This window comes from Pseudopodoces humilis, chromosome 10, assembly GCF_049639895.1.
Source record: "Pseudopodoces humilis isolate 2021_Gansu_Grassland_sample_001 chromosome 10, ASM4963989v1, whole genome shotgun sequence".
Lineage (NCBI taxonomy): Eukaryota > Metazoa > Chordata > Aves > Passeriformes > Paridae > Pseudopodoces > Pseudopodoces humilis.
In genome coordinates, this window is record NC_142209.1 from 17,651,597 (window position 1) to 17,674,096 (window position 22,500).

The window sequence follows — 22,500 nt, forward strand, 5'->3', positions numbered from 1 at the left end:
CCTCTTACGAGTCTACATTCTGTTTGAACGCCTTGGTTTGGAGCAACTGCATTAAACCACATCCTCTGAGGAACTAAATACCTCTTGACCTGCAAGACGACCAACTCTGTAGTAGCTAATCTCACTTGCAGTCTCCCTGCATGTTACGTAAGTCTCTACAGCTACTAGCTGGCAGTAAGGTAATTGCTGTTATCGCAGAATCGGAGATTATGCTGAGTTCGGAGGGGACCCACAAGGATGATCCAGTCCGACTCTCAGCCCTGCACAGGACATCCCCGAGTGTCACACCAGCCCCGCATGGGACATCCCCAAGAGTCACACCATGTGCCTGAAAGCACCGAGCCTTACTCTTGCAGGCAGAGCCCGCGCTCGGGTGCGGGCCCGCGGGCGGCCGGGCCGGGCTGCGCAGGGCACGTGGCCGGCGGGCGCCCTCCTCCGCCGGGCCCATAAAGGCGGCGCGGCCGGCGGGGCAGGGTGCGGGGCCCGGGCTGCTCCGCCGGAGTCCTGCCCCGTTCGGGCAGCGGCCGAACCCCGGCGGGCCCATGGAGATCCCCCTCAAGTCCCTCCCCGGCGGGCCGGCCGCCGCCAGCGGGTGAGGGAAGCGGGCCGGGCCGAACCGAACCCTCGGGTCAGCGCGCCCGGCGGGCAGCGGGGTCAGGGCGCTCCTTCGCCGGCGGCCGGGGCCGCCATAGCAGCGGGGGCGCGGGGAGGGCGGGGAGGCGCTCGGGAGGGGCTCAGGTGGGCAGCGGGCTCAGGTGGGCAGCGGGCTCAGGTGGGCAGCGGGCGCGGCACACCCGTGTCTCAGGTGCCGCACAGGTAGGTCCTGCGCTCCGCCAGGACGCGGGCCGGCAGCGGGCGGCAGAGGAGCTCCCGCGGCAGCCGAGCGGGTGGTGAGCCCTGCACGGGAGGGCTGTCCCCTCCATTTCGGAGAAGCTAGGGGCGATGCCGTCCTCTGGCAGAGTGCTGAGCTTAGTTAGAGATCGACAAGGGGAAGCTGCGGTTGCCTAGGCTGATATGTAGAACTCAACTCAGTGGTGGGGGTTTTTCGGGTTTTTTGGGTTTTTTCTCCTTCTTGCCCCCTTAGGACCCCCTCGTTCTCGTTAATATCTCTTCAAGATGCAGAGCTCAAGTAGATAAATACCGCTGATACGGAGCTCTGATGGACACTGATAGTGTCGCTACTCACTGTTACAGCAGTTAGTTACTCATTAAAGAAAGTGGCTGTGCTCACCTAATAAGGGCATTTTAGCCTCTTGATTCAGTGGTGCTTTTTCTGCTGGGTGAAGAGCTAACTACTACAAGTGTGTTTCATAAGTAGGTAGCTGTAAATTGTAGTCCTTACTGTAGAAACCTCTTTTCTTGAGTGGAATGTTGAGCTCTACAATGCCTCTCTACAAAACAGCCAAACAGCAGACTGTCCTACCAGCTACAGCAATAAGGCATTTGTTACAGTAATGCAGCTGTTAGAATTGAGTTGCTAACAGTTTTAATATATGAGACACATAACACCTGTATGTGCATCTAAACATGCATTACACAGTCTTCATTCACAAAAAATTTGGTAGTGTCACAAAGCACTCTATGGAGGCCCATTGAGTGGTGTTAATTACACTAGTGTGTCAGAATTTAGTTGCTTCATTGCTCTGTCTTGAGCTGGGTACTTTGTTTCAATTAGGTTTGGATTATTAGGCTAATGACCATGTGGTAGAACTAGATGGTTTGTTTAAAATATGGTATGTCACTGGTAATCTCTTGGAGCTTTTAAACTTCTTCAGTGCTTTGCTTGAAGGTTCTAGTTCTGCTGGTTTAATGTGGTCTATTTGGATGCAATTTTTAATCTATCCTAGAAACGAATGAATTGAAAAACAGTTGATGTGTTTTACCTGTTTCACCTGCTTAAGAAATGAATTATTTCTTCAGTACTACACCAGATAATGCCTGGTTTTTATTGGAAGACAAAGTCAAACAGTGATACAGGCTTGAATCTTGGATCTCTCTTAAGCTGAAAAAATGTGTCATTTTCTTTGACAGATATCCTGCTCAGAATTTCTACAGTTAATTAATAAAGGGAGTTAAAGACATCAGTGAAATTAATGCCTAGCCACAAATGAGAGTTGTGTAAAGATGAAAGTGCTATTAATGAACATCAAGTTTTTGGCATAGCTGCACAGTCTTGACACACATCTTTGAATTAAACCATTATGTTTTTCATGATACCTGTTTGAATATCAAAAAACCAAAATGTTTATTATAAAGTTTGATGTTGGATTTGTGGGGGTTATGGCCTTTTTTGGTTTTGTTCATTTATTTTTTTGTTTTTTAAGATTTGTCACTTCCAATATGCTTTTACTGGAAGCTTAGGGGAGGGTTTTGCTGAAGCCTTGGAATGGTTCTTATGTCATACCTTCATGCTTTAAAATTTGACCAGATTCAGCTTAACCCTGTTCTGTTTCCTCTTTCCTTCCCACCTTCTCCTGTCAACTTTCACTCTGGGTTAGCTCTTGTTCACTGTGTACCCACACAAATGCTCCTGCCTGTTGGAGAGAAGCTGATGCAGGAGCAGTGATGTCTTTGGGTGTCAATGCAGGATTGCAGTATGTATTTCCTTAATCAATGCTGACAGCTGTAATTATCACATGCACTTCTGTCAGGTGTGTTTATATCTTTCAAGGTTTTTGTATTGTAGACATTACTAAAGCTAGTCCAGTATGTTTTTATTATAAGTTTAAATAGAGATGCTGCCCACAGTTTCTTTTTCTTGGGAACTTCCCAATGTTTTTCCTGCTTCAAAAACCAAAATCATCCTGCCTCTCATCATCTTCATGAAAAACTGATTTAAGGCTGTGTAGGGAAGATGACTTTTGAGTTTTTAACATTAAAATATATTTTTTGTTGTTTTCACTTCCTCTTCTGAGGAAACACCATAGTGTCAGCTTTACTGTGCTTCTTTAACTGAAATGTCTCTTCTTGTGAGACAGCTGGTTCTAGCAAATCAAACATGCTTTGTGATCTGCAGTTTGAGCTTAAATATCTGTGTACTTCAGATAAGTGAGGACACAAAAAGTAAAAAATGAAAAAGTATTCCAAGTATCTGAAAACTTGGAATCAATGCTTTTGGTTTTGAGCCTCAGACAAAATGTTATCCTTTATAAAATTCAGAGCATTGGGAATGACATTCTGAATGGTAAATGGGACTGATAATCACACGGTGTCAGATATGATCCTCTTAACATGTAAAGAGAGAAAAATTACAAGTTTGGTTCTGATCTGTGTGTGAAGTAGGAAAGTTCTGAAAACTCACAATGCTGGAAAACAGGGTTAAAATGATCAGCAGATGGGGAAAGCTTTTTCAATGTCCCATTCAGTTGAGAAGGAGAAACATAAGGTGATTTAAAACACAACAACAGTACTCTGTACTCGGGCCTCCGATTTTTACATGCCCAGGTATTTAAATAAATAAATGTCTATGAATTTAGCCCTTGAAGCTGCATGTTCATAACAGAAGTGTGTGTAAAGCCTGCTCTGGTTTAATCTTTAAGACATCTTTTTCTTCTGCTAGAATGTGGGCTATCGAGACAAATATGTTAACATTGGTCCTTCTTTGTTTCAAATGGATTTTTGAAAGAGTAATAGCAAGTCTACATTTCTTTCTGTTACAGACCCTCTTATTTAATGCCTACTAATTATTTGTCTAAATTATGTGTTTTAATGATCAGATGTGTTTGAATGATTTTTAATGATGTGATCACAGGGAAATATTTTTTGCATTTCTGTAAAATAACCCAAAAAGTGTTTTGGACCTTTTCTGTCATGTGGTGATCTGTGATGACACTGCAATGAGCAAATGGTCTGCCAAAGCATTCTGTTGGTTTCTAATTAATATGTTATTTGTGGCAGAAATATGATGACTCAATCAGATTTAGATCTAAAAGAGACGGCTTTGAAAGAGGATTTGAAGTTTTACTTCATGAACCCATGTGAAAAATACAGAGCAAGATGTCAGATACCATGGAAATTGGCTTTGCAGATTTTGAAGATACTTATGGTTACGACACAGGTAATCCTCTGTTTTTACTCTTAGAGTGGCAGTGATGTGCAAGAGAAGCCAGCCTGGGCTTCTGGGCCTTTAGCATCCCTGGGTATTTGTTACTGGCTTGAACTGCCCTCTTCAGTCCGTAAAGAAAAAATACTATGAGAGGTATTTCAACAGGGAAGAATAATATCAATTACAAAAGCCTCCTGGAGATTTTTGGGGCAGTGTTTGACCAGGTATTTTGTCATTTTTAACATAACACTTTAAAGCAAGTTACTCTTCCCACTAAATTCAGCACTGTCTTCAGGCTTGTTATCACAATCACTGCTTTTTGTTACATTCTTAGATAAAAGTTTCACTGGACTATTTCAAAAGTGACATTTCCTGATATCTAATCAGAAAATTAAAGTGCCCATATTCAGTGGGAAGATGCTATGGTTTCTGATGATGGGATTGCTGAGCTGCAGGAATTGGATGTGCCTCTTGCTTCTTCAGATAACGCATTTGAAAAGTTGTGTACTGTTTGAGATGTGGAGGTAAAGAGGGTGTTTGTAAACTTCAGTGGTTATTTTACAGTCCTCTAATACTGACTGCAGGTGGAGGGAAGCAGAATGGGACACACATATAGGTAGAAATTACTTTTTCTGAGCCTTTGAAATGCAAGTCTGACATCTGACAAGTTGCAAGAACAGCTAAATATACATGCTGAGTTGTGGGATCCCTGGTTTGTGTTTGAGTTGCCTGCTACGAATGGAGTGAAGCACAGCCCCAGCTGATGTGTGCTGGTGTTTTATTGACCGTGGCAGGCTCTGGGGTCTGGCCACTTCTGGTGCCTTGCTGTGCCCAAATCCTGACAGGCCTCTCTCTGCAGGCAGGAGTGGGATGCACTGGTTGGTCTGTCTAGGCATAGCAAATTGAAATAAGAGATTTACACTACTGCTGGCACAATTGTGACCTGTAGAGACAGAGCTGATGGGGACAGGGCTTGTATTAAAGTGTGTGGGGCAGGGAGGTGGTGGGCAGTGTGAGCACAGTGCAAGCTGAAAGGAAGGTGTGCCCTGGCTTTCTTTGCTGGCAGCTGCACCTCATATATGGGTTGTTCCTCTTCCTTCAAAGACCGGGCAGTAAGCTTTGCATGTGAATGATGACACGAAGCACGACTTCACATGTCTCTGAAAAGGTGCAGTACTGCCATCTGTCCTAACCTACTTACTTCAATTTTTGGGGGTATCACTGAATATGTAATTTTTCTGTCTGCTACCCCAGTCTCCCACTATCCTTTCTGAGCAGAAGGGGTGCTCTGCTGCCTGGTTTTCAAAGGCCACAAGATTTTCTGAACTGCTGCTTGAGACTTTTCTTGTCAGCCCTTGGTTTTGCTCAGATGTCAGATTCGTAGCTGGGGCTTGGGGATATCCTCCTGCTACTGTACCTATGAAAAAGCCCTTGCTGAAAAACCAAGCAGTTTCTAGGCTCTGCCTATGTTCTACTTGGTGTTGGAAATGGGAACAGCCATATGTCAGGGGAACACAAATCTTCAGTAGTAACTCTGCTGTTTGTTGTTTTGTTCCTGTTCTAGCCTCCTTAAGCAGCAGCTGGGTCAGGCAGGTGATGCTTTTTATTGCTGTAGGGTCCCATGTAGGTTTGCACTAATCCTGTGCCATGCCAGGGGCAGGAAAGGTGCAGGAATTTGTCCATGGCAGCCCATTTCAGGGGTATCAGGTCGTGCTGTTGAGTTAGCTTGTCTGCCCTTGGCATCCTCCACAAAGGTTTTTGCAAATCCCAGTTGGAGCTGTTGGTCCATGATATGTAAAAGGTGCAAGTGATGTAGCTGTCTGTTCAGCTGCCACACTTAGATTTGTTTCACTTACCCTGCATGTGATAACCTTGGCTTTGGTGATCTCATGCCATCAGTTAATAGATTCTGTGCTCCTGCTCTAGCAGAGTTACAGCAAAAGGCACCTGTCTGGTTTGTAATTTATTTATTTATTGTCATTTAAAGCTGTTTCCAAAATTTTGCTGCTTGACCACTGTTCAAAATTCAAATCTGTTTCTTTCTCTTGTCAGCTTGTTTTTTTTGGTTTGAGTAACCAGCTGGTGGTCTCATTCAAAGAGGAAAACACTGTTGCTTTTAAACACCTATTCCTGAAAGGCTATTCTGGAACTGATGAAGATGACTACAGCTGCAGTATATATACACAACAGGATGCTTATGATAGCATTTTTTATGTTATTAATCAGGTAGGTATGAGTGTGTGTTTATAATTGTGTTAAAGCTGAAGCTACATCTGTAAACTTCTGCTAAGTTTCTGATTTTCTGTTTCTAATCTTAGATTTCAGTTGGGTATTTCAGTAAATCAGCATAGATGGGGTGTCCTGAAGTTTTTGATGTAGATGAATTTTTGTCTCTTGGGGATGAATCCAAAGCAGAATTTTGCTCAGGTAGTTCTTAATAGCAAAATCCAGAAAATCTGAAAATTGATCATCTTGCATGAACTGGAACCTTGGTTTAGATCTTACTTTGAAGACCTATGGGCCTGAGTTATACCTATGTATGCTTTAAAAAATATGTTGTTAACAGCTCTCCTGAACTGCAGCTTTGTAGTGAGGGCTGGAGGCCTCAAAATGGGGAATATAGCACTTTGGAGTATAGAGGCATTCAGGATGGTATTTTAAAGAACAGTCCCATTACAATTTTCAGGGCAAAGTGAACAAATCTAGGATGAGAATTCTGGAAATGTTTTTGTATTTAATATTAATACATTTGGAAGTCACAAGATGAAAGACTCTGGAATATGAAATGTCTCTTGCATTGGGAATGATGATAAACCCAGAAATTATTAACACTGGAAGAATAAAAAGTGGCTTTTAACCAGCTTTCATTTTCACTGGCCTTGAACCATGAGCTCTGGCACCTGGATTAAAGCAGTGTTGCCACTGCAGCTGTGCCCAGCAGCATCTGGGCATTGCAGGGCTGTGAAGGGCCAGACCTCATCTCAATCATCCACTCGTGGGGGCTTGCTGCTCTCCTGTCCTCTCCTGTAAGCTACAGCAGAGCCACCAGCAGATCAAATGTGCTGGACAGGACCAAAGACTCTCATTCCTGGCATTTTCAATTAATGGTGAAGTAGTTTTCTCAATCTTTCTTTGAACTCTCCATATTGCCGCTGTTTCTGCAATAAACCATACTTGCTTTCTTTTTTTCCTTCCTTGCTTGCTTTGTTTCACTTTCCTTCTTTTGTAGGCACTAAGGCTGAGATGAATTCCAGATACAAGATAGTAGAGAAATAATAGCTTTATATCCTCAAGAATGAGCCAGGCATCAGAAAAAGGTCTCTCCATAAAATGTCTTTGTGGTATAAATGTAGTCATATCATTTAAGGAGATTTAAATTGTGAAAACCGGGTTCTTTAGTGTCCTGTGGCATTCCTGAGACTTTTATGTCACATGTAAGAATTCAAAAAGCATGCTTTCAGGTGAACATTGACTACTGTTGCCTTTATTTTGTCTGCCTTTAGAGGGTGCCTTGTGTGAAGAGCCAGTCTAGATAACTCCTAAACTAAAAGCAAAGGTTTTTTTTTAATTTATTTTTTTTGAGATGGGCAGCTAGAAGACATGGGATTTGGTGTTCTGGTTTGTATTTTTGAAATGCATGGTTGGGTGGGTGAAGCAAAAGGATATGGCATTATGGAAAATAATAATTATGCACAGCAAAGCTGGAGTTGTAAAAACTGAATTTTAGCCTTTGTGTAATATACCACTGGGGATATTTGAACACTTTGTGAAAAAACCCCAAACAGAGCAGCAACATAAAACCTCAAGCATACATTTACACTTGGAAGAGTACACAGGTTTTCCTTGTTTCTCTATTGCCTTCAAGCTGAAGTTTCTATTACAAAGCAGCTATGTGAATTTGTTACTCTTGTGCTCTGCCCTGTTGCAGAGCCTGTAAGACCAGGATATTCTGCTGCTTGCTAGGACATTTATAAGCAGGAATTTTGCTTTTACTGTTTCATAGTGTTGTTTGAAAGTGGCATGTGGGTAGCCCAGCACCTCGTGCTGTGCTGTCAGGAGGGCAGAGCCCCAGAGCACACGTGGGTGGGGCAGCAGCTGCTGCATGCAGTGATCTGGAGAGGTCCTCGGTGGGAACAGGAGCTGTGACTAAACTGCTGTTTCCACTCACTTGACCTGCCTTAGTCAGATGTGGCTTCCTTATCTTGCTCTGAGTTCAGACCCTGGCAGGGTGAGGAGGCCGTGCTTTACTCCTGGGCTGTCTAAACTGGGTACTCAAAGTGGCACTGCAGGGCAGAGCTTTGCATACAGGTGTGGTAGTTTCTGTTGTAGTTCCAGTTCTGCACATGGAGTGTGTGGTTGTTAATGGCTGGTGGGATGTTGTACCTCACAAGATGGGCTAGTGGCCACAGTGCCCAAAGGAAGGGGGAAATAGGATGACAATGAAGCATAAGAAGGAAATCTGTGCTAAAGGGGAAAAGGGGCTAATCTTAATCAAAGCCAGCTGAACAAATTTTTAAGTAGTAGCAAACTTTGCCTGACTCTCTATGTTTGTTTACTTCAGGCCTCCAAGAAAGTTAAATGCTTTTTTTGAGAGCAGACCACTCCTGTATGCTGCCCTGAGCTCTTTTTCTAGATCGGGTGATGATAAAAACTAACACATTGCTATGAGTTTATGCATTCTTCCCCAAAAGGCCATGGGTGTGTCTGGCTTCTCTTGGACAGTGTTAGCTCTTGGGAAACTGAGCTGGCAGGCAGTTGCCTTCATGGTTAGTCATTGATCTTCTGTCCTTCTTGGGTAGCTGTTGAGGAGCTAAGGGACACCAGAAGAGCTGTGCCCTGGGGGCTTGCCTTGCTTGTGCAGGGATGGAAGGTGTGACTCCAGGGATCAGAGCGTAGCTCTTGCTTCCAGTAGACACCAAGGCTGTGTGGAAAGCAAGTCTGGAGGGGACTGGTCTGGAATGTAGTTCTTGGTGTTGCTCAGGGCTGATCCATGTTTGGACAACGCTTGGTTTGGGACAGCTTTATTTGCTTCCACTTTCAGTCCTTGTTTTCAAGAGTATCTTGCAAACAAAGAAGGTGACTTGTGCTGTATTTTGGAGTAAGTGGAAAAAGAAAGTACCTTCCTCACAGGCATGTTTTCAGCTGCTTCTGTGGTTGTGTAAAGCAGGCAGGTTAGGTTACTTTTGGAGGCTGCTCGAGCTCTGTGTGCTCCCTGGTTGCTGGTTATATAGTGAATGCATGGCTTCCCTCTTCTATGGTCACACAGGGAGCTGCTCTGCTTTTGATCTTGGTGTGGATTTGATAAGAACTGTGACTTGGATCACGGTACAACAGTTTCAAGTGGTGTGAAAACTATCACCTAATGAGGTGCAGATATCCCTGGGGGGTGTGTGGTCAGCAGCAGTACTGCGCTGGCACAGGGCTCCCTGTCACTGTGTCACCAGGATGCTGACCACTACTACTGAGTGGCCAGCAGTTCTCTTGTCTGTAAACTGAATGGGAAGCTTTTATGTGAAAGTAAAGATTTTTTTTTTGAAATTAAAAAACCTGTATCGATACATATAACTTTGAGGTTTCAATTTGCTATGTAATGCAAAAAAGGATAATTTTTCTCCAACTTCTACTTCTGTTTTTGTTTTTAAACCTAGTACAGGCACTTGAAGAACATATCCCTGGGGACACTTGGTTATGAACATGAAGAATCAGGTTTAAAAATCTGTAAACAACAGTACAAGAGAAGCACAATGCTTCCTTCTAATGATACACTGAACATAGATGTTTCTACTGAAACAGGTACAGTACTTTAGTACTTAAAATGTCTTGCTGTGGAGTACTTAAATTCTTGCTCTAAAGCTTAAAACCAATAGCTTTCTGTGTGGCAATCACAGGAACATTACCATGCTGCTTGCCTATTTCCCTCTTGGTTTTCAGTGCCTGTCTAGAAAAGACAGCTGTGATTATGAGAGGCTCTCTTCAACCACCTACAACCTTTGTAGTTGATGGTGATGGTGAGGTGATGTTTTGTTGTTCTTTTTCTTAAACACGCCTCTTCCCACTCTGTGCAGGAGGCTCAAATACAGAATTCTGGATGCTGGTCAGTCTGTCCCTTTCATGGGTGGGTGCCTTTACTGCCCCTCAGAGCAGAGTTCTGGCTGCTAGCTGCTCACGAGTTAGGACACAACAAACCTGCTTCTGACCCCACTAGCTGGGCCTCTGAATAGGTTTGCTCAAAATTAATGCTTTGCCTGTTTAGGACTTGCGATACACACTGATCGTCTCAGTTTAATGCTACTTTCAATGTGAAGTTTTTATGATAACATATTCTCCTCTTGTCTTTCCAGAATGTATCCTTTTAAAGCCCAAGGAGCTAACTGGTAAGAAGGCAGAACTGAAGCTGAACTCTTCTTTTTTCAATCTTGAATTTTACAGGTAAAGCAATGGGGTTTTTTAAATTATTCCCACTTTTCCTTTCATATTAATATGGCGGATTCTGATTTGTGCAGTTTGTGTATATTTCTGTGATATTTAGATATATTTGTATGCTTTTTCAACTCTCCAGGCTTATACAGGTTGAAATCTCCTTCAAGCTGAAAGGCATTGCTCTACAGACAATCCATGCCCGTGAATTGCCTGACTGCTATGCATTTCAAAATACTGTAAGTGAAAATAGGCTGTGGCACTTCCAGTACTGCATCTGTAATGAGAACTTAAGCTGAGGTGTAGGTGTCATCCTCATATCTAGCCTCATCCTCATATGCAAGAGAAACACAGTTGAGCATGTCCTGGCCCTTACCCCTCCTTCCCAAAGGTTGCTGAAATGGTGTTGCCGTGGGACAATGTTGCTTTGTAACATATTCCAGTTGGTAAGCTGAGAAAGGGGTAAGGAATTGTTCTTCATCTAAAGACTAAGTGTGAAGTTTGGCCTCTTGGAATACTGGTCATTAGGCAATACATATAATCTACTCAAATTATGTCTACATCATCACTTATGGTGACAACTTTCTTAAAGCCCATCTGATCAACAATATTAATGCATGCTGTGTCCAAAGCACTTAGTGGGATTTATTTTTCTGGAATGCAATCTTGCTAGCCCTGTTTCTGATGTAGCTCTGTATTTTCAGATAACTTTCAATAATAGAGCCCACAGTGGAAAAATCAAGATCTACTTTGATAGTGACACTGACATTCAGGAATGCAAAGACTGGCACATATTTAACTCAGGTAAGTATGGTGCATGTATGTTTGCTTAACAGCAGTTATGCATCTCCCATTGCTTTCCCTGGTCTGTAGAAGTCCTGTTCATCCCTCTGCCCATAAAACAATGCCACTTGCCTAATGCAATTCAGTACCTCTTGCTAATCAAGAGGTAGGAAATAATTCCTTTTGTTTGGGTGTTGTGAGATGACACGATCATCTCTGCATACCACTGTGTGTTAGTGAGCTCTACCTGCAAGGAGGATGAATGTTCTTCCATAGATTTTTAATTGTGCTGCTCTGAGATAACTCAGTTTAATCCACTAACTGGATAAATTTCCAGCTAAAGTCTCCTATAGCTTTCTTTTTTTTTTTTTCTTCTAACTGATTGAAGCATACTATTTCTGAAAGTTTCTTTTTCATGTTGGCTTATTTTTTTGCCACTGCTGGTAGATTAAATGATGTATATGAACAAAGGCTGGTATCTGCCATGTATTGCTAGTGTTAAGGCTTGGTCTGACAGCTCAGGAATGTGCACTAAGGGCCCCAAAAAGGAACAGTAAAAATGTGTGACAGCACTGTGCAACTGCTTCTCCCATGTGTTGACTTGCCTGTGAAGCCTGTAAAGGCCTGTGATGGAACAGAATTTTTCAGTGTGCTATAAATATATATCTTGATTAATGAATGTCAAGTGGCCTGCCTTTGGCCTTGGTAAAGCCAGCTTTTCCCTCGTAATGCTGTGTTGTAGCGATATTGAAGTGGTAATTTATAGGCTATTCTGAATAACCTCAAAGTGCCTTGGCTTGTATCTTTGTCCAGTAATTTATTGTGGCTGTCTTTCAACTACCTGTTCTTGTTTATTTTGTGTCTAATTACCAGCTGAGGGAGCATGCATAATTCAGTAATAAAAGTGTGCTGAAGGGCTATTGCAACAATTAAAAACAAGTCTTGGCCCCTATTTCATGTATTTTAAAATGTATGTTATGGAGAGGATGGGGACCATTGATGTGAGGAAGCAAAGGAAGACACCTAATTTGTGTTCACATGATGGCTTTTAAACTTGTAGATGAAAACAAAACAGTCCAGAAAGTCCAACAAGTTTCTTATTGCAGACTTTATTGTGGGAATTTTTTTTTTAAATTTGATGGTGTCAATACAGACCAAAGCTGTGTTTCTTTTGCCTCATGTAGTTGTAACACTGTGGAAGAACAGATGGACAGGTAAAAAGGAGGATACCTGTATTAACATATCCATTTTTGGGTTTATTTTGAAGAACTTGAACATATTTTTCATTCTTGTGGCCCAGTCTCTATGACTGTCTTGATATAATTCTCTGTTGAGCTGTGTTCAAGATATGCTTGCAGGAAGAATACAGCTTGTAACCCATCTGCATATGGGGTGAGAGTATCTGAGCATGAATTGTTACAAAATGTCACATAACTTGCATCAAAAGAGATGTGGAAAGACTAACCTTACTTTATTTCCTTGGCTCTTTACAGTTCTCCAGAGGAACACTCAGTATATTCTCGTCTTTGATGGATTTGTCATACTAAGTTGCTTGGCTTCTCTCATCCTCTGCACACGATCCATCGTTCTTGCCTGGAGGCTACAAAAGGTAAGCCCAGTGCTCGTGACCTTAATGCTAATTTGGTCTCTGCCTCCTTTGCTGATGGTCTTGTGAAGGGGCACCTGTTGAAACACAGAGTATTAAAGTGAGTAAATCTGTTGCAAGATGTCCCTCTTACTGTTATCTCTAGAAAGGATGTGTAGGTATCTTGATGAACCATTGCTAACTGTGAATGGATTTTATTTCTGTGTAGTGCTGTAATTGGAAGTATTTTGTTGTATCTCTCAATGGGCAAAAGGAGACTTCCCCTAACCCCCTCAGGATTTTAGGCAAAAAGGCTTCTAAGTCTTTGTGCTGCAAACAGGCACTGTGTCCTGCATCTCCAAACCACAAGTCTTTCTTCTGTGGCTTCAGAGTAGAATTCCTATAGAGGTCTAGTTGTAAATTAATGCCTTAACAAACATCCCTCAAATCCAGCTCTGACTGGAGAAAATGTAAAGCATAGGACATAGTCTAACTCTGGCTGTTTTTTTTTTTTTATAAACATGTGGCTCATGAGAGTTAGAAGAGTCCAGGGTAGGTAGGATATGAAAACACTAATACTTGTTTATCCAGCTCAAGATATCCTTTTTGTAGCTTGGAAACAAGACTAAGAGTCAAGAGGACATGATTCAACATTGTCAAACTGCTGTCAGGAATAGGCACTTCACATTTATTCCTGAGCAAAAAGAGCGAGTGAAAGCAGATGGGCAGTGCTGGGCATAGAGGTGATATTGTTTGCTCTCTTGGAAATGAGAACTCTTTCTCTGTAGTTCCATTTGATTTCTTTTTCACTTTCTTAGCTGGCTGGCCTTGCTCTGTCAGAAGTGGATAGAACCTATGGTAAAGGAGATAACAGGCCATGGTTATGTTAGTGGGAATGGGTTATGAAATCAGGTGTTTTGGGGAAAGTTTATTTTCATTGGCCTAAATCTACCTTAAATTTTTTCCTGTTTATTTCTGTTGCTGTTGAGAATTAGCTTTAAACTACTAGTCCAGCAGACACTATAGGAAAAGGGGTTATGTGGAACTTGAATGTTGCCATGTTTTTAACCCAAGGAGACCTGTAAGTAAACATCTAAATGCTTGTCACCAGAGATTTGTGAGTTTCTTCTTGGAGAAATACAAGCGCCGTGTCTGTTATGCTGATCGCCTGGAGTTCCTAAATGGGTGGTATGTCCTGGTAATTATCAGTGATGTGATGACAATCATTGGGTCAATCCTAAAAATGGAAATAAAAGCCAAGGTAAGAATTTCATACTTCAGCTAAAATACTAATCTTGCTACAACCATGTGTAATGTGCTTTAATTTGGGGACAGGTGGAAGTGAACTGTAATAGTCAATAGTCATCTGTTTGCTTAGTTTAGTCCATTTCCTAGTGCTGGTTTATCTAATAACTACTTTCAGTCACTCTTCCGCAAAGTTTTTCAGAAAGACCATATAAGCTATATAAACATCTTATTTCTACAGTGCCAAGACCCCTAATCCCTGGCATGGGGCCTGTGGGTAGACAGTTCCTAACAGAAAGACCCAACAATTTGAATTCTTAGTTCTGTATGAAGTAGTAGCACGTACAGTACTGGGAAACCACGAGTCATCCCCTTGATGAAAGGTGGGGCTTGGTGGCTTGTAGGACTGGAAGCATCGCTGTCACAGCTTGCTTTCCTGGCAAGCATGGGCACAGACAGTGTCACCTGCTCGTCCTTGGCCTCCCTGCCTGGGCTTGCTGAAATCAATGTGCTTTGTCCAGCTGGCAGCTCTTCAGGAGGCTTTTTGGGTTGGTTTTGTGGTTTTTTCCTAGGTTGTGGGTTTTTTGTTTTTTTTTTTTTTGTAATCTTCAGTAGATGAGTGTCAACAGTACATGTGTTCACAAAACTTTGTATTCTGGGAAAAACAGAGTAGGTGGTGTGCTGCTCCTGCTTCGTGTGTACTGAGGCTCAAAGGGCAGGTCCCAGAGTGGCCTTCAGAGGAAGCGCTTGGGAGTCACTGTCTGTAGGGTGAGATGGGGGTTGAGGGTAGGAAAACTTGAGCTAGATGGGTCTCTTGTGCTTCCTGCAACCAGTTCTAGCCTTCTAAAGTAAAGTGCAAATGGATTTGGTTGTAAACTGTAGTAAAAAAAATGCTCAGGTTCTGAACTGCTGTCAGAGAGAGCCTGTTCAGAGCTGTAAATGTATGTAATCATGGAAAGAGCTGTAGTCCCAAGGGTCACTTTTCATGTAAATGATGGCTCATGGTTTTTTAAATAGTGAATGAGAGCTTCTTTGCCTAACAGCGAATAGTAACCTTCTTTTTAAACAAAAAAATTGAGTTATTCAATCTAATTTTGAAACTGTGTTGTAACCAAACCAAGGGCTTTTGTTCTTCCAGACTTTGGACTTCTACAGAATTTCAAGAATATCAGGTGTATTTCCATTTGCAGTACTGTTGTTTGAATGATCTCAGTAAATAACTACAGTTCACATTGATCTAATTTCTGTGATGTAGCAACAGGATTTCAGTATTAGACTGCCCTGCTTTGTTTATTTGAACTGCTGTAACTTGAATAGTTGTCAAGCTGATATATCTACTGCTTTGTAACTTGACTACCTGCTCTGTTTGGATCCCTCAGAACCTCACAAGTTACGATGTCTGCAGCATTTTACTTGGAACATCAACTTTGTTTGTCTGGGTTGGAGTCATCAGATACCTGGGATATTTTCAAACCTACAATGTAAGGAGGGACTCAAATGTCTAACAACTGAAGTATATATAAATATACACATATACACTTTTTTTCCCAGGTCTCTCTCTGATTTTTTGCTTTTTTTTTCCCTTCTTTTCTCCACTCTGACTTGTAGGTGCTCATTTTAACTATGCAGGCATCGTTGCCAAAAGTGCTAAGGTTTTGTTGCTGTGCTGGGATGATCTATCTTGGCTATACTTTCTGTGGATGGATTGTCCTGGGGCCTTATCATGAAAAGGTACATCAGCACCTTTGTAATGGTGTAATGATGGGAATGTCTGTGTTTATAACTCCTAGCCAAACCAACAGAAATGTGTCTTAAATGAAAATGTCTATTTGAAAGCTGTAATGTGAATGTGGGAGTGTTTTTCATTCCATCTGTACCTCCTTCTACCTGCTGCTTTTAACAAAATTGCTATTCTTACTTCTACTGTGTTCTTGAAGTCAGTGTGATCTCCAGCACCAGGCTGTTTGTGGTGAGGAGGTTGTTTGTCCAGGCCATGTGCATTGGTCTGTCTTTTCCACTCTCTTCTGGCAATCCTAGTTCAATTGGCTTAAAGAGGCACTAAATAGTTCACTGAAACTTTTTTTTTAAATTCCCTTGGCTCTGGCATTGTTTTTCCAAATCTTTCTTGTGCCATGTAACTTCAGCTCCTAAATTGTGACTCATAAAGGGATGGATGAATGCTTGTTTGCTTTGCTTCCTGTGTGGGGGTGTGTTGTGGGTTTGTTTATTTGTGTTCTTACGGTTAGTATCAAAGTGTGTGCCTGTGTGTCTTGTCTGAAACCTGGGTGCAGCAGTAAGGCTTTGTATATTCTAGAACACAAGCCAAAACGACCCTAAAGCTTGTTTGCTTTTCCTCTTGGCAGATGCTCTATGTGACAGTTTGAACAGAGGCAGATTCCTGTCATAGCGAATTCTAAATGTCTGTTAATGACTAACAAATGTCTGATTTCTCGTTCTTGATCTCTGGGTGCACGCAGTGTATGTGTAACAGAGAGACATGCTGCAGTGCTTGATTCAGCTTCCTCTGCCCCCAGAGCTTGCACTGCTCAAACTTACTGTTACTCTGTCCCTGGAGCAGTGGAGGTACTCAGGCTGCACGTTCCAGGTTGATGACAATACATTTCTCTGGGATGCTGTGGGATCCTTTGCCACACTAGAGGCTCAATTGTTTATAACATTACAAGGCACAGCACAATTACTGTTGTAACTTCCCTGCAACAAGTACATCTGAGTCAAAGGAAGGATAGTCAACAACATGCTTATGTATGAAAATGTTACCTGCTGCATAAATATCATGTATCAATGCCAAGGGAAGCAGCTGTAGCTGTGGAGGATTGCTTTTGCTGCCAGCTCCCCAGTGTCCCACAGGAAGGTAAAGTGTCACTGTGCAAGGCAGGCCAGCCCAGGGCTGGCTTCCCAGGGCTCTCCACCCACCCAAGCCATCCTGGTAAGAAATGGGAAGAGCCTTCCCCAATGTGCAGAAACACTGGAGAACTCTTATGCTCAAAAATACAGAAATACATGCTCTGCTGTAGTCAGAGGGAGGGAGTGGGTATCCTGCATTTTGTGCTATGTCAGTCCAGGGGCTTCCAGGTGAGCAGTCCTTAGCTGGTCTTTTTCTGTGTCAGTGCATCAAAACTTGAGTTCCTCAAAGAATACCTGTGCCATGCCTCCCTTTTTCCTGGATAATGTACTGCTGAGTTTCACAATGGCTTTAAAATTCAATTAAAAAAAAAATAATAAAATAAGCCCTAGGTGTAAACTAGACCTGCTCTTCCTGTGCACCAATATGTTCTCCTTACAAGCATATACCTCTTGACATCTTGTTTTCATTACGGGGCCATTATGTGTTAGTTCATTGATAATGCACAATGTTTTAATGTGGCTATTAATTTTGTCCAATAAAATATAGTTAAGAAATCCAGTTATTTGGAAGGACAGAGCAAAATGGGAAGTGGGCTTACCTGGTAGAGAAAAAGGTTTTAGCCTCTGGACATATTCAGGTTTGGGGAAATGGAGTTTGGAATGTAAGAGACTGTCCTTGAAATTAAACCATGATTTTTGTACAGGGTGTGCTCCAGTAGCTTCATAATATAGCTATAGCTTGTACTTGCAGCTTATGGAGGGCTTTCTGAGTGACAGATTAATTCAGTTTAGACCATTTGAGTTCTGAAGGCTATGTGCTGACTCTAGCCCCTTAACACAGTATTGATTTATTACCCATACTCTAGTAATGCTGCAGAGCTGGGAAGCCAGAGACTGTGGATTGTGTTCCCAGCATACTACCACTAATATACTCTATAGATTCTGTGAAACAACTTTAGCTGTGCTTTGGGAAATGGAATGATACTTTTCTGCAGGTCCAGAATTGCTTGTAATTCAGTAGCTTTCTGTGGTGGTCAGTTATTGACTGTTCTGCCTGTTGAACATCACAAGTTTTATTTCTTGATAATAAATATTCTTATGTCTGATGTCAACACATCATGCTTAGCCAAGATGATATTTCTACCTCTTTCTATTACTGACATGTATATTTTAGCCTGAATGTACAGGAAAGCATGGTAGCATTTGATTGCCTGGGTTGGCTTTTTTGTCTGCTTTGAGTAAAACTCAAACTTTGAGTCTTGATTGATTTTCACATTCTTCTAATAATTTGTACTCATTTTCCAGTTTGAAGATCTGAACACAGTGGCTGAATGTCTGTTTTCTTTGGTCAATGGTGATGACATGTTTGCAACATTTGCTCAAATCCAACAGAAGAGCTCGCTGGTGTGGATGTTCAGCCGATTATATCTGTACTCCTTCATTAGTCTGTTTATATACATGATCCTCAGCCTTTTTATTGCACTCATTACTGACTCCTATGACACCATAAAGGTAAAGCATTTGTTTTCTGTTACACTTGTAATCAGTTTTGTATTCATTCTTGTTAATCACTCAGCATCATACCATCTACTGTTGGTTCTGATGTGTGATAAGATTATTAAAATCTTTTAGTTTAGTCTGTGGCGAAATTGGAAGGGTGGCTGGGTTTGCTGACATCTCAGAGACGTGCCTTTGGCAGGAGTTTGGAATAGTTCAAGCAGATAACTCTAAAGTCATTTAGGTGTCCAGGCCTCCTTAATGTGCTGCTTGGAAACGTGTGATTAAAAGGAAATGTCTTCTGAGAGATGCACCGCTTCTTGTTCCAGTTAAAATTGTGCCACCCGTTTCCAGTATGGACTGTTTGAAAGTGAAAATTTTTTGGTAATTACTTTCTGTTCTTGATCTCAAGATCAGGATCATGCCCTTTGTGCTCCTGGCAGCCTCAGTGACCAGTGGGAAGGCAATGTGGATCACATCCTTCAGGCCTCATCTCTTTCTTGTCTTGGTGTCAGATACAGGCCAGCAGAATAAGGCTGGTCTGACCTGAACTACAGCTTCCAGATTGAGGAAGAGCTTCACTTTTGAAGCACCTCAAAATATAACTTAATTGTCTGCGCTTCTTAGTTTACTGGATGGTCTGATCTGCAAAACGGTGTTTTACTGACTCTTCCCTCTGAGCATTTCCCATAGATCAACTGGAAGTTGTTTCAGTATGCTGAATTTGTTTTTGTCATAGCATTTCTTCAGCATGGCAATGTTGAATAGTCACACCCTTCAAATCCAGAATTAGAGTTCTTAGGGAAAAGGAGCCCAAGGCACTTGCAGTGAGCACAGCAGCTCACTGTGGACAAGGGAGAACTGATACCAGTATGACCTGAGATCACTTGCTTGGCCTTATGGGCAGCAAACAAAACATAAGAGAATCTGTGAACAATGTAAATTTTCTGTCACTTACATTGTTGGTGGAACAAAGCAAGCTATGTAGTGTTTCTAGGATGGGAATGGGTTTTTTCCTTCCTACATACAATATTGAATTACTGAACCAAATAAGCTGGTTTAACTGTCACACTCTAGAGGAAATTTTAGAATGTTTAATGCCCTGTAACTTTTCATGTGTTGTAAATGAAATACTTTTTCTTTCAGAAATACCAACAAAGTGGTTTTCCAGTAACAGATTTACATGAATTTCTAAAAGACCATAGCAGTGCTGGCTACAGAAAAGACAGAACTTCTTTTCCATTCATCTGCTGCTGCAAGAGGTCAGTAGAGTGCTTTTAATGAGTGTTTTGCTGAGAAGTACAACAGTTAGCTTCTCACTGCAAAATGCTGCATCACAAATGCTGAAGTATCCAGAATTCAGTCTGTGTAATATTTGGGCGCTGTTGTTCCTCTTGTCCTTCAATTCATGTTAGATCTTCAGTCAGCTGATGATGCAAAGGCAGCAGTTCTGAGCTTAAATATGTTTTAACTGTTATAGTCTTATGAAAACTGCAATGCAGAAGCTGATGGGAGGACTGTGGAGTACAGCATGAAACTACCAAGGGCTCTGGAGCAAACCAAGTCTTTGCTTGAAGGTGTCTCATTCTAAAAACTTTACTACTATGCTTGGAGTTGTTACAGAAAGTGAGAGGGTGATTCAGTCAGAGGTTGGTGCTTAATCCCAAAACCATGCTGTGTCTGAGGCAAACTGTTTGAATACCATCTTCCAGAATATTGGAAATACACCGGTAAATGTCTTTTAGGCATTGTGGCATTGGTCCTTTTTTAAACTGGTGGTGAGAGATGAGCATCTCATCTGGTGCTTGCTAGTCGTAGAGCTTATTCTTTGAATTCTGTTTCTGAGGCAACATAACACACTTCTGAAGCCCTGTTAGATACATTAGGGATCTTGTCACTGTCCCTAGGCAGTCCAGGATAATCCATCCATGTGCAGAGAATAGTTGTGGGCACTGTGCAAGGAAGCCAGGCTGTGGGAGAAAGAACAGACCAAAATGTGAACACTTACATACTGATGCTTTTGTGAAATGAAATTTTATGCTTTTCCTGTACCCTGGCAGAGGGGGACCTACCCTAGGCAAAAAAGGAACATGTGAGATAATGATGGGCAGGTATCTCAGTGGTTGCTGGGGGCACATGAAAACCAACTAGTTAACAAGAATTCCAGCCAGCCCCAGCTTCAGGCTTCACCTGCAAGTCACTGTGCAGAATAAGAGATTAGTGTGCTTGAGCATAATAAATATACACCATAATTTGCTGTGCAGTACTGAGGGCACAAGCCTGGTACTAGGAGTGAAAATCTAGAGCTTTTGCTACTGTAGCAGTTTTTGCATCATTGTCCAGTGCAGGCATTGGGGTTGTATGTGGAAATGGGAGATCAGAGAACAGAAGGATCAAAACTGAGCTCATATGGATAGATGCTGCCTATCGCATTTCTTGCTGAATGGAGAATTGTGAATTTTTTCTTTGCAGACAACAGAGTGATGACAACTTGATACTTATTAATTGATGGCTACACATTTGAAAATCACCACTGATATATGCAAAGAAAGCATAGTGGTATGGAGAAGGATAATTCTCCAAATTGCAGTGGAACCTGCCATCTGGATCTGCCTCATGAACAGAATTGTCTTAGCTAATTAAGGTTTTTGGGGAAAAAAGCTATTAATGTGACAGCAGCTGGCTGACCAACAGGAGTCCTAGAAGTCTGGAAGAGAGCTGTGAAGAGTTCTGTATTCTTGCCTCATGTTCTGTCATGTTAGAGAAGACTGATCCTTGAGCATTGTCTGTGGAAGCTCTGTTTGCTAATAACCTTGAGGAGGAAGGAAAATGGCCTTGAATTAACTGTTCTTGTTAATAAGAAAAAGAATTATACTAAAATGATTTTAAAAAAATAATCCTGTGTTTAAAAGTATTAAATAAAAAGAAGTCAAGAAGGGAGTAGTTTTTCACTTTATGCATTCAGCCTGTCATTTCTACTTGGCACATTAAATTTATTTGAATTTAATTTATGTAAAACTAAAAAGCTGCACAAAAGTGGAAAGTAATTGCTGTTTTCCCTCTTGTATATCATTTTAACACAAACCACTTATAGGTCACACTCTTTCCTTTAACAGCTTTACTAAAAAGCACTTTGTTATCCTTTTCTCTTTTTTGACTTTTCTATTATACCTACAATATTGATTTGTACTGTGTCCAGATTAAACTTACTGCTTTAGATATAGTTAAATACTTTTTTGCATGGTTGGAAACTTTCATGGTAAGAATTATCTGAAGGCTACTGGAAAGTTTGGGGGTTTTTTTGGTAGCATTATACTGTAGTATTGACATAATCCAGAGGACAAACTCAGGCAGAAAACAGTGCCATGGAATTTACTTCTATTTCAAGCACATATTAATTGGAAGAAAGTAAGTAGCAAGTGAGTCTTGCAGTTGGTTTGTTCAGGTGACTTTCTAGCTGTCTTTGGGATGGTCAGCAATGAAGACAGTACTTTCCCCTTGCCTCTTCATAAACTTTTTTCAGTGAGAAGAGAGGACTTTGGGGAACTTAAAAGCACTTCCAGGATAATAGTGCATAAATGTTAACCTGGTATTTCTGAAAACTTTCAGGAGTACTGACAGTTCCTGGGGTGGGTGTACTATTATATTAGATGCCCCACTTTTGTCTCTCCAGTATTTGCTCTGTAAAAAAAACCACTCTTCAGTAGATTGTGTCAGTGTTTTGGCCAGGACTTGGTGTGTTCCTAACTACTAATGGTGTTCTCTGCAAGTTCTGGCTTTTTAGTGTTTCAAATGGCAAAGGCAATTCAAAATGCTGCCCTGGTGAGTGGCAGCTTTTTTATTTTTTCCCCTTTTTAAAATGGTTTATTCTAACCTCCTGCTTAGTGTTTACCTTTGTAACAAACTTTTGTTGTTGAAAGTGAATGCCATTTTGCCTTGCTTAGGCTGCAGCTAGGTGTCTAGAACAGATTTTTTGGTGTCAGGATTTTGATGCATCCAGGCTCTGCACATTTTAATGCTTCTATTGCTGAAGTGTATTTGGGACAGTGAATTTTTTTCCCAT

General features: G+C 41.6%; 1 protein-coding gene across 2 annotated transcripts; it reads left to right on the forward strand.

Annotated features, from left to right (window-relative positions):
- Positions 1 to 462: 462 nt before the first annotated feature.
- MCOLN2 (mucolipin TRP cation channel 2) lies at positions 463 to 21,377 on the forward strand. 2 transcript variants are annotated; one of them, XM_014250614.2, is made up of 14 exons: positions 463 to 592; positions 3,898 to 4,057; positions 6,098 to 6,271; positions 9,694 to 9,838; positions 10,387 to 10,474; positions 10,605 to 10,701; positions 11,167 to 11,266; positions 12,739 to 12,854; positions 13,942 to 14,091; positions 15,455 to 15,556; positions 15,684 to 15,806; positions 18,246 to 18,452; positions 19,584 to 19,699; positions 20,910 to 21,377. In XM_014250614.2, exons 1-14 carry the CDS (start codon positions 543 to 545, stop codon positions 20,944 to 20,946), a joined length of 1,665 nt encoding a protein of 554 aa, XP_014106089.2. In that variant the 5' UTR covers positions 463 to 542; the 3' UTR covers positions 20,947 to 21,377. The 2 variants fall into 2 exon arrangements, with proteins under 2 accessions (XP_014106089.2, XP_005521070.2); XM_005521013.3 differs by lacking the exon at positions 463 to 592 and adding an exon at positions 607 to 628.
- Positions 21,378 to 22,500: the final 1,123 nt, after the last annotated feature.

Coding starts and splice junctions, on each gene's coding strand:
- MCOLN2 (XM_014250614.2), top strand. CDS start 543: ATGGAGATCCCCCTCAAGTCCCTCCCCGGCGGGCCGGCCGCCGCCAGC. Junction 4,058..6,097: donor TACTTATGGTTACGACACAG/GTAATCCTCTGT, acceptor TTCTCTTGTCAG/CTTGTTTTTTTTGGTTTGAG. Junction 11,267..12,738: donor CTGGCACATATTTAACTCAG/GTAAGTATGGTG, acceptor GGCTCTTTACAG/TTCTCCAGAGGAACACTCAG.